Source organism: Peromyscus maniculatus, chromosome X (assembly GCF_049852395.1).
Source record: "Peromyscus maniculatus bairdii isolate BWxNUB_F1_BW_parent chromosome X, HU_Pman_BW_mat_3.1, whole genome shotgun sequence".
Classification (NCBI taxonomy): domain Eukaryota; kingdom Metazoa; phylum Chordata; class Mammalia; order Rodentia; family Cricetidae; genus Peromyscus; species Peromyscus maniculatus.
Genome location: NC_134875.1, coordinates 19,905,100 through 19,917,367, shown reverse-complemented (window position 1 = coordinate 19,917,367; position 12,268 = coordinate 19,905,100). Strand labels below are relative to the sequence as shown.

Sequence of the window (12,268 nt, the reverse complement as noted above, 5' to 3'; positions counted from 1 at the left end):
CCGATCTGGTCACAGAAGATGGCCAGTTCAGGCTACGTTATCTGCTATTGCTTAAGAGTCTTAGTTGGGGTCATCCTTGTAGAATCCTGGGAGATTCCCTTGTGCCAGGATTTTACCTGACCCCCAAATGTACCTCCCTTTCCAGGTATCACTTTCAGTGTAAATGTATCATATTTTCTTTAACCATTCCTTAGTTGAGGGACATCTGGATTGTTTCTAGGTCCTGGCTGTTATGAATAAAGCTACTATGAACGTAGTTGAGCATGTGTCTTTGTGGTAGGATGGAGAATCATTTGGATTTATGCCCAAGAGTAGTGGAGCTGGCCTCCAAACTGGCTGTAGAAAGTTTGCACTCACACTAGCAATGGAGGAGTGCTCCCCTTGCACCACATGCTCTCCAGAATGAGCTGGCCTTTGTGTTTTTTTATCTTAGTCATTCCCACAGGTGTAAGATGGAATCTTAGAGTCATTTTGATTTGAATTTCCCTGATGACTAAGGATATTGGACATCTTTTTACGTTTTTCTCGGCCATTTGAGATCCTTGTGTTGAGAACTCTGTTTAGATCTGTACCCCATGTTTTTTATTGGATGATTATTTGGTTTGTTGATATCTAGGTTCCTGAGTTCTTTATATAGTTTGGAAAACAGCCCTCTGTCAGAGGTGGGGTTAGTGAAGATCTTTTTCCATTTTGTAGGCTGCTGTTTTGTCCTATTGATGGTGTCTTTTGCCTTACAGAAACATTTCAATTCCATAAGATCCCATTTGTTAAATGTTGATCTTGGTGCCTGCAAGATGGGTTATCTGTTCAGGAAGTTGTCTCCTATGCCATTATGTTCAAGATTATTTCCCACTTTCTCTTCTGATTCTTTGTCCAGACTTACTACATGGGCAAATGCTTAGTCTTACTGCAACTAGATATGACATGTTTTGTTGATACTCGTGGGAGGCCTGCCCTTTTGTGAAAAGAAACAGATGATTGAATTGGGGAAGGGCAGAGGGGAGGTGGAGGGAGGGACTGGGAGGAGAGGAGAGAGGGAAAACTGAGGTCAGGATGTAAAATAAATTAAAAAAATAATTTTTCAAAAATGTAAATACAGTCTTTCTTGGTAAGAACAGAAACTGAAACTTGCTTTAGAAGGAGCTGCTTTTGTACTATCAATTGTTGTGGACCAGGGTGTTTTCATCAAAAATACAGATATATGTCCAGATGCAGAGGCAAAAAACAGAATGTTTACCAGGTTCAAGAGTGGGTGGACTGATTGAGTGACGACACCAAGGTTAATCAGAGGGGCTGGAAAAGCCAGATAAGTAGGCCTTATCACCAGCAAGGTCTGAGCTCAGCTGAGTATGAAGGGACTTTGTTTGGTTGTTTGTCCATGTCCATCCTTGGCTAACACATCAAGTTTCAGTTAACAGGTGAGTGGGGGCAATTGCCGTCATAGTGATAGGTGTACACTTTGTTCTGTGGTTCAAATGGAGGGAGTATCACCTTTCCTTTGCTCTCGTGTGTGTGAAAAGTTCCTGGGCTTGGTTTTCCTTTGCAATCTCTTGGGATGGGGGTTATTTCTTCCACTTCATCTCCTGCTTCTGCACCCATGTCCAGATAGGGAAAAACATGCTCTCCCTTCTTGTTCTCCAAAATTGTTCTGCTCATTCTTGTCTCTGTCAACTATATTCTGCTCCACTCCCATCTCCCAGGTAACCCATTTCTCTTCCTTCAAATACCCTGCAAAACCCATTTCCTCATATTACACCACCAATGTCAGTCTAAAAATTAATTTGAGTTACAGCCATGACTCCACCTCATTTAGAAGTATATTTTCCACTATTGGATTTTGAGTTCCTGGAAAGCAAGAGCCCTGTCTTTCTAAGGTCAGAAGGTGAGTTTGTAAGAGCATTAAACATAGGTGTGAAATTCACAGTTGCAAGGCACTTGCAATCCATGGAGCAAGCACAGACACAATTGATGTCATCATCTCAGGCCAACGGTGTATCATTGATGGGAAATGTATGGTTTAGGTTTGAGAACAGTTGCTTAGAAGATTTCTGCCACAGGAGTGCTATTTTGGCATGACTAATAAAGTCCATGTCTCTAACATGGAGTCCTATGTCCTGCAAACACCCTTACAACTCTGTTAGGTCAACTTTTTAAAATGCTATTATTTTCATGGGGAATCCTTGGTAACTGTACAGTCTCCGGCCTGTAATTTTTATTTTATCTTCAACCACCGTCTCCCGCTCTTATAGGTGAAAACCATGACTGACCCTGTTGATGGTACTGAGCAATCAGAACTTGACAGAGAACTTTGTATTAAGTGTGTCACCTCGGTCACACAGGACAGCATCTATATCGACAAGGAAACTTCTTTCCCTGTCCATCTGTTTTCTGGAGGTAAGATTTATAGTTTTAAAAGCAAAGAACAAGAGTGTGGGAAGTGTCCTTGAAATTGAAAGTGGGGTATGATTAAAATGGGGAAAGTGGGTAATATTTTAAGTATCACATAGCGGTCCTGTCCCCCAGTGCCATCATCATGCATCCATGTGGTTTTCACTATTCAATTGATTGGTTTGGCTGTTTTGATTTCTCATACAGGGTTCCTCTAAGTTATCTGAAACTCACTATGCATCTGAGAATTGTTCATGACCTTAGCAAATCCATCCCTGACTCTTCTGAGTGCTGAGGGCATAATCTTTCTGCCACTCCATCAGGATACATGCAAAATATCATCAATGATAACATCATACAAGTATAAGACATTTATCTTGAAAATATATCCACCATTTCAGAGCAAAGGTGCAGATAGGCCTCTTTCTTTCTGTGTCCTCTTTCCAGAATATTCATCAGATAGGCTCTCATATTTTGTCCCTAGCCTAGGTACCAAGGTTGAAGCATGTGATCCTACTGTGTACCTGGCTTCCATCCTTAAAAGAGATCTCAAAATGACCACTTGATGAGAAAATCCAGTATTCCTATCTGTAACTTTCACCCTGAGACACACAGTTTTTAGTTATCCATGTCTGTGACTAAATCATTGTCGAAGCACCAGTGTTTAAAGGCCTTAAGCGTCCCTTCCTGTAGGAAGATATTTGAGATGTCTGTGTAAGTATTTGGAAAAGTTACTTTGCATTCAGGAAATGTTTGTCAGCATATCGCCTTGATGAAGGGTCTTAGGTATTGTGACATGACCTGAGTGCCATAATATTTACACTTCTAATGTTCTTGGCTGTTTTAGAATTCATGCCTTACAAAGGAGACTTGTTGCTGGTTGAGTATTCCATGAAGACAGGCACGTCAAACATGGACATCCACACCGTGAGCCCCTTAAGCTCCCAGAATATGGATGAGGTAATTTGCTTCCATGTTGCCCTTGTCATGAATAGGTAGTTGCCTATTTTTCCTTCCTGGTTACTTTTTTGCCCAGGACTTTGTTTGGTATGTTTGCTAGTGTATTCCCTGTCAAAGTGGACAAACTCACTGATTGAAAAGGAAATAAGCAGAAAATAATGTAGAATATACACATTGTTAACTCCTAGCTTTTGTGCTTTACTTGACGTTAGGGTGTTCTGTGAAAAACATTTCAAAAGTGTCTTGGCTGTGTGGCCATTGTGGGGAAACTGTGAGTGCACTGGGTTTGAGGTGTTCAGCCTGCTTATAAGGATGGGTAAGACCTTGTCTAGTACAGCCTGAGAATAAGATGTAAAGTCAGGGAGGCAGAGTGTGAAATCACATTGTGTAGCATGAAGGGCACATCTTCTCATAATTCACCCAACGTTTGTGTTATTTCTGTGGTTTAATAGAAATGAGGTGGGATGCTGACTCGTTGTGATAACACAGTACCCAGGCATTCCCTGTGTGTCAAGGATGAGAATCAGTGATGGGTTTAAGGACCTGCTGAGTAGAGCCAAGGGGTTGTTGAGGTCCATCTGTGGTGGGTTATGCTTCTCCATACTCATTGCCTTCATTTCTCATCGTAGGTTTGTGTTACCAGTACTGATGGAAAAACTGGTGTGGTGGAATCCTGTATCTTTTTTACTGAGGATTCCCTCCAGAAGCCTACAGATTATACTCCGGGATTGTATGACATCGTGAATGTGGTTGCTGTGGACAGCATTCAACCACACTGTTCTTGGAGAGCAGTATCAATGATCCCAGTGGAAATGTATATTGACCAAGCCTTGTAATTCACAATTATTTCTAAGGCTCTGGGTTAATAAAACACAATGAGCATGTAATCCAAAGAAATGAACTATGACTCTTCTTTTAAACATCCTGGTGATTTCATTAGGAACATGAACTCATTTTAGGAAGGTACCTTGTTAATTCAAAACCATGCCCTATTGGAACATGATTTTAGCAAAGAAATAGCCCTGCCCTTAGGGTAGATGCATCATTTTCTTTAAGGAGGAGCAGCTTCAGTGTTACCAGTGTCCTCGTGGGCCATTAAGCAGCATAGAGAAGCAAAGCATTTAACTCAAGGTTCCAGGAGTGAGCAGGCAAATGTGACCAGGTTGGATTTAACATTACAGCTCGCCTTCTTGCTTGAGTCTCTCTATGCCTTTCCAAAGTTTTTTTCTCTACAATATCTTTTATTTTCTACCAGCTATTCCATTTGTTAAACTTAGTGTTTATCTGTGGATCCTCTTCCTGTGATAGTATACCAAACATGCAAGTGCAGAGAAATGAAAGACCAGACCCAGGTCTACTTCAAACAGAAAGATGAGAGTACACTTTTAGTAGTCTGAGAGGTGGCACCCCCCCCCCCAAAGTCCTTCCTATACTGAGGAGGACCTTCTGTGAAGTTAACTGGCCCTCCTTCCACATTTCCTGCCCTTTAGAAGGAATCCTGGACATTTCCAACATCTGCAGATTGAAGGATGCCTGCACTGGGGAGCCAGGCCACCTGGACCAGTTTCCTTACATCAATACCTGGTGTAGTCTGTCCCTCTACCCACAAGACAGAGTTCAATTCCATGCCTCTTGGGTATCCACTGCTGTCCTGATCTCTAAGAGGAGTTTCAACCCTGAAAAAGCCACCTATCTTCCAGTTAGAGGATCAAGATTTGTAACTTCCACCATCAACTCCTCCTCCTGAGGGTGGCCATCCCCACAGTAAGAATTCAGAACGAAGTGCCAATGTCTGCTTTGTATCCTGACTTCCTGTCTGACGGCTCATTCCACAGCTGCCATTGGCCCCTTTTCCACAGACCGCTGGAGGGTATCCTCCACCTCAGTATGCTTAAGGTCCAGGTCCATGAAGGCTTCCCAGTGACCAGCCATTGAGTGCCCCGTGCCTGTGGTGTCAAACTCCATGGCCAGCCAACCTCCAGGAGGACAGGATTCTCAGACCAGACCCAGTTCATTATATTTATCAGGCATTCACCACTACTGATCTCCTGAACTAGTGACATCACACCCCACCATACTTAGAGCAGCCACAAGTTATGATCAAGTGTTGTAGAATATTATTTTGAGTTGTGTTACTTTTGTTTATGTTGCATTTGTTTTAACTGTAAAGCTGTGTTACTGTGCCTATCTAAAACACCTGGTGGTCTAATAAAAAGCTGACCGGCCAATAACTAGGAAGTAGAAAGGATAGGCCGGCCTGGCGGACAGAGAGAATAAATAGAAGGAGAAAATCTGGGAGAAAAAGAAGAAAGAGCAAGAGCACAAGGAGGGGAGGGTGTTGGGGGCCAGGAGCCCAGCCACCCAGCCACCCAGCCAGCCATGAGTAAGATTGAAAATAAGATATACAGAAGAAAAGAAAAGACCAGAGGGAAAAGGTAGATGGGGTAATTTAAGTTCAGAAAAGCTGGCTAGAAACAAGTCAAGCTATGGCAGGGCATTTAAAAGTAAGAAAAGCCTCTCTGTATTTATGTGGGAACTGGGTGGTGGGGCCCCAAAAGTGTAGAAAAATCAACCAACAGCAATCAACCTCATGTCTACCATTATGCACAGCTGATAACTTACTTGGGACAACTGCCAGCAGCTCCTGATTGCCCTTTTTACCTCCAGAGAAAAGAGTGTAGATTCTACTAGGCAGCGCCTGCATGGCTGATCATTCAGGCATCACAAACACTATTAACCTGAAGTGATTTGCCCACACCTTCCTTCCTGATAAGTGTCCCAAATGTAACCCCAACACACCAGAGGTTCTCCAGGCACTTCTAAGAATGATGAAAGTCAGGCTGGAGGAGTTCAGAATGGAGATTGTGGAGTCATAATCTTGGTCAAAATTTGAAGAGTCACTCAGTGCTCTGATGAGTCCCTGAACCAATTGTATGACCAGCTCTGTGACAGTTAAAGACAGTACACCTGTATTTACCCGGAGGCCCCTGTGCACTGGACAGTGGTCAACACAGCTTTTGGCCAACAGTTGATAACAGATGTTCACTGGAAACCCCAAATGCAAGAGGGATTTTACAGGGATACATCCTGAGCAATTTATAGACATCACCATCAAAGTGGGTGTTAAATGGGAAAAGGCTGCAAAAAAATGATGGTGCTCACATTGGGGACTAGAGAAAATTCAGCTTCCCCGAAATTCCTGCAACAGTTGGTTTCCATATGAAGGTTAAAATAACTGGTTTCTTTTCTGATAGCAGACATGAAAATTCAGATGAACAAAAACGAAAATAAAATTCTTACATACATTATGAGGGAATACGTTATTTTATTTTACTTATTTTTATTGAAAATAGATTCTTCTTGGCAAAGACCAAGATAGCCAGGAGTCTCTCTTCCTTCAAGATGCCTCAGTGAAGGAGTCAGTGATGGTAGTGTCTGGGCCTTGCTATAATTATGCTCATAGTCAGCCCTTACACCAAGTACGCAGTTTTGATCAACCAGGCCACACCCACCCTACAACTACCCAATGCCTGTGCAAGATAATGGGAACATGCCTAATGTACCCAGCCACTCCCAGGACCCTCAGTTCCCATACCTAGAAAGGCTGAAGAACCTGCAAATAATCCTGCTGATGGATGAGGACCCTACCTTGTTGCCCCCCAATAAAAATGTGAAAACCAACTCCCCCCAAAAGGAAGGAAAATAGATTCTTCTCTCATACAATAAATTCTGCCCACAGTTTCCCTTCCTCCTTTCCTCCCAGCTCCCCACCACCTCCCCTCTCCTCTAGATCCACTCCCACTCATTCTCTCATAAGAAAAGAGCAGATCTGCAGGAGACAACAAAACAAGATACAATAAGACCAGGCAGATGCTCTCACACCGAAGCTGGACAAGGCAACCCAGCAGAAGGAAAAGAGTCATAGGAGATTATTTTAATTTTTTAAAATTTATTGCCAGGTGGTGGTGGTTACACCTTTAATCCCAGCACTTGGGAAGCAGAGACAAGTGAATCTCCTAGTTCGAGGCCAGCCTGGTTTATAGAGTGAGTTCCAGAATGGCTGGGGCCACACAGAGAAATCCTGTCTTGAAAAGCCAAAAAAAGAAAATTACGTTTTGTGTGTATGGGTGTTTTGCATGCATGTATTTATGTGTACCAAATGTGTGCCTGGTATGTTCCAAAGAGGCCAGAAGAGGGCACCAAATCCCTTTAGACCCTATAGTACAAAGGAAAAATTTTATGATTCACAGTAGTTTTCTTTAAAACACATAGGGGCAAATATTCAGCATACAGAACTACAAATCAGCTGATGATGTAGCTCAGTGGTAGAGTGCAGTGTAAAAAACATGAGTTTGATCTTCAGTGGTGAAAAACCAGCAATAAGCACCACAAATCCAAAGTTGATTTATGCAACTCATACAGTTAAGTCTGAACTGTAAAATGAGCAAAAACCAATTAGCTGTTTTGAGAAAACAGGAACATAATCCTCACTAACGGTTTGCGTGCCTAATCTTAGGAGTGATTAGAGAAATACAAGCAAACAATGGCAGTAACAACAACAAAACTCTCAGAGAGGGGCTAGGGAGATCGCTCCTTTGATCAAGTTCTGGCCTTGCAAGCATATGGACTTAAAGTGGGAGCCTAGAATCCACTTTAAAAATCCAGGCTGGCAGGCCAATGCTGGGTAGGTGGAGACAGGCAGAGAGATCCCTGGAGCTTGCTGGCTAGTCAGGTAGTGGAACTGGTGACCTGCAGGTTCAGTGAGACCTTGTCTCAAGATTTAAGATGGAGAATGATGAGGCTATGCATGATATTTGCCTACACACACACACACACACACACACACACACACACACACACACACACACACAGAGAGAGAGAGAGAGAGAGAGACAGAGAGAGAGAGAGAGAGAGAGAGAGAGAGAGAGAGAGAGAGAGAGAGAGAGAGAGAGAGCACATATGTGTATTCAGAAGAACATGTGGGCACACATACTCATAATTCCGAATTATTTTTTACTTAGTGGGGAAAGTCAGTTCCTTTCTCATTAGGATGCTGCAAAATCATCAGGATGTCATTTTTTTCTTAATCAACTTATAAGACTAAAGTAGTCCCTGTAAAAACTATGTCAGTTATTTTCTTTTTCTGGACACAAAGGGTAGAAAAAGGGCCATTAAAATTATTTCCTTTTTTGGTGATTATACTAGAATTACATAACTTCCCCCTTCCTTTTCCTCCCACTGTACCATCCCATAGAGCTCTCTCTGCTCTTTTCAGGTTTAGCCTTTTTCTTTTTTAACAGTGCACATGTAGGAAAACAGTGAAAGCAAACAGCTTTTTGGGAGACACGCCCTCACTCAATAAAGTGCATACAAGACTGGTCTGGAAAAATGGCTCAGCTGTTAAGAGCACTTATGGCTCTTGCAGAGGACTCCGGTTCAAAGCTCCCGAATGATGGTCAGAACAGCTTCTTTATTAACCAATGGTATTCACAGACCATCCCACAGCACTAAACATTTTCTGAAGCATCAAAAATTTTATGAACTGCTATACTTACTGATGAAAATGTCCCACAGAAACATCTATAAAAAATGTGTTTTTCTGATTGGTTGATAAATAAAAAATTGATTGGCCAGTAGCCAGTCAGGAAGTATAGGCGGGGCAAGCAGACAAGGAGAATTCTGGGAGGAGGAAGGCAGAATCAGTAGTAACCAGCCAGACACAGAGGCGGTAAGATGACAAGGTAGAACTGAGAAAAGGTACCAAGTTATGTGGCTAAACATAGATAAGAATTATGGGTTAATTTAAGTGTAAGAGCTAGTCAGTAATAAGCCTGAGCTAATGGCCATATGGTTTGTAATTAATATAAGCCTTTGTGTGTTTATTTGGATCTGAGCAGCTGTGGACTGGGCAGGGCACAGGAAAACTTCCAAATACAATAAAGTTTTGTAGTAATTAGTCAAGACATGAAATGGTAAATTGGGAATTTGACCTTAAATGTACTTCCTAGTTTATTAAAACTTTATTCTGTTTAACTAAGCATAACAAGTCTGTATATCATTTCTGCAGAATCTTTCATCTTTGTATCCTTGGGATTTGTTTAGTAAGAAGTGTCTTTCTGTTTTAGAGTTTGGAGAACTCAGAGAAGAGCAGCTATGATCTGCTTACTAATGCAGAAAGTGAACTTAAAAAAAATTTCAGTGTTTCAAGGCAAACTCATGAAGCAAACTCTAAAGTACACTTTGTCTTGTAAAACTTCAGACTAATGAAAGCATGAGTAACAGTAAACTAAAAATGAGGTAACTGTTGCTGTCTCCTTCTAGGAGTGATTGCAATTATTTGGCTCTTCAATTTTTATTCTGAAGATTCTTTTAAGAAGGAACTTGAGCCAGAGTAATGAGACATAATTACAATGTTAGCTAAGGGGTATGTCTTTAGAATAGAAATAGTTTACATTGTAGTTCTTAATAATTAACTTGTTTCAGTGCAAGAGCCTCTTCATATTAACTTCCAAATAAAATCTAAATGACTATGTAAGTAGCAAATACTCCTTTGTACAGAACTTCCACACACTATTGTAGTGATTTTTTCCTTTCTAACACTGTTAATTAATTTTTATCAATAAAGATTATTTAACTTTATATTTTGACATCAGTGTTTTATCAGTTCCCAAAGGTACGTGATACAAGTGTAGAAGGTTACATTGGTTTGATTTGATTTGATCTTGAGCTACGCACGTATTGTATTGTGTGTTGTCCAGGAGGGTGTACAATGTCTAGGCTCAAGGTGATCTCAGAATCCTATGTAGGTACTGTGAGACATATGTGCTTACATTGTTCTTAAGAAAAAAAATCCCTCTCTTTGACTGGACTCCTGGAGCTTGGCCTGGTGTTTGGCTGTCGATCTCTGCATCTGCTTCCATGAGTTACTGAATGAAAGCTCTATGATGACAGTTAGGGTATTCACCAATCTGATTACTGGGGTAGGTCAGTTCAGGCACCCTCTCTACTATTGCTAGTAGTCTAAGCTGGGGTCATCCTTGTGGATTCCTGGGAACTTCCCTAGCACCAGGTTTCTCCCTGTCCCCATAATGTCTCCCTCTATCATGGTATCTCTTTCACTGTTCTCCCACTCTATCCCTATGTGAAAAAAAAAAGAAAAAAAAATCCCACAAAATCTATCTTATAAATACTATATATTTGCTTACTTACCACAGCCTGCTCTGAGAAATGAAAATGTTTCCTGTTCATTTATAAAAATTCATTAAAAGAATGCACATTTGTGTCTTGGAACAAACTAAACTGCTAACATGGTTAATGCAAGTAACAAAATTTATAAATATTGGGCTCCGTTTTCAGATAAATGACAACTACCCTTACTTAATGATTAAGAATACTTCACATGTCTTCGAACATTAATGGCTTAGAATGGTTTTTATTTTGATGTTCAGCAAATATATAGAAGCCTGATTTTTATATTCATTTCTAAGCTGTTAATTTTTATTTCTCATTTAAAACGTTCATAATTATACATAAAAAGGGATGAAAATTTGTTTTACCAAATATTGAGTATTTAAACATTTCTTTGAAATCAGTCAAACTTACATTTTTCTAAAATTCCCTTCAGTGACTTAATCATTCACACAAAGACATCAAGTGTTTTCCTTGACTGCTGTCCATCTTATTTTTTTGAGATAGGGTTTCTCACTGAACCTGGAGCTGGCTGTTTCAGCTCCACTGGCACTTCAGGTAGCCCTGCCTGGCGTCTGTCCATCTCCATTCCTCCAAGGCTAGGGTTACAGATGAGTGCTGGCACACTTAGCATTTACTGATCGTGGGGTCCATGCTGGAAAATATAAAAACATGTTTTTAATGAACAGTGACAGTCTCTCCAGTTGTTATAAAAATAATACCCTACTTTATGCCATGAACTACAAACTACAAGCTTGTGTCTGTCTCTCTTTGCCCTTTGATGCACATACATCTACAACTCAAACCCATTCTCTTCTTCAGGGCTTGTTGACATTTGAAGATATAGAGATGCATTTTTCTAAGGAGGAATGGTGTTCACTGGATCCTTCTCAGAAGACACTCTACAGTGATGTAATGCTGAACATCTACAAGATGGCCACCTCTCTAGGTAAAGATACCACCGCCTCCCCTTTGTGTATAAGTTGTATAATGTGGCCTGTGTTTATGAACAAAATGCACGCTATGAGAAAGCCCCTTTTGGACTATAATTGAGTTAGATCTCTTCTTATCTGTTGAATCCAGGAGATCTTTCTATCTTCTGAATTCTGATGTTTTGCCAGATGTTCAGCTTCCAGTTATTTATCTCTGTTAAAATATTGGTTTATCCTCTTCCCATGGGCTTCTACAGAACAAAAGTTTTTAATTTTAGTGAAAATTAATTTTTCCTGTTGGAGTATATGGTTTTGCCATGAAGGCTAGAACTCTTAATTCCTTTAGCTCTAGGTACCTATAAGTTTTCCTAAATCCTTTATTTTGTTTTTACATATAAGTCCACATTATTTTGAATTAATTTTGTATACAATATTAAGTTGAGTTTAAGGTTAATTCTTTTACCTATAGATATTAGCATTATTCATGGTTCTCTAAAGGAATAGAACTTATAGAGTAGATGAATGCATATATATATATATATATATATATATATATATATATATGTATGTATTGTGTTATATACACATACGTGACATATTTTTATTAGAATGGCGTACAAGCTGTGGTCCTGCTAGTTCAAGAATGGCTGTCTTGGGGCTGGAGAGATGGCTCAGCGGTTAAGAGCACTGGCTGTTCTTCCAGAGGTCCTGAGCTCAATTCCCAGCAACCACATGGTGGCTCACAACCATCCATAATGAGATCTGGTGCCCTCTTCTGGCCTGTAAGCATGCATGTAGGC

General features: G+C 40.6%; 1 protein-coding gene across 1 annotated transcript in view; it reads left to right on the top strand.

Annotated features, from left to right (window-relative positions):
• Positions 1 to 1,794: 1,794 nt before the first annotated feature.
• LOC143270939 (uncharacterized) overlaps positions 1,795 to 12,268 on the top strand; it is a 29,430-nt gene continuing 18,956 nt past the window's right edge. Inside the window, exons 1-4 of the mRNA XM_076562317.1 lie at positions 1,795 to 1,882; positions 3,236 to 3,348; positions 3,978 to 4,139; positions 11,359 to 11,485. Coding sequence (XP_076418432.1) covers positions 1,795 to 1,882; positions 3,236 to 3,348; positions 3,978 to 4,139; positions 11,359 to 11,485 — 490 coding nt within the window. The remainder of the gene's footprint in view (positions 1,883 to 3,235; positions 3,349 to 3,977; positions 4,140 to 11,358; positions 11,486 to 12,268) is intronic.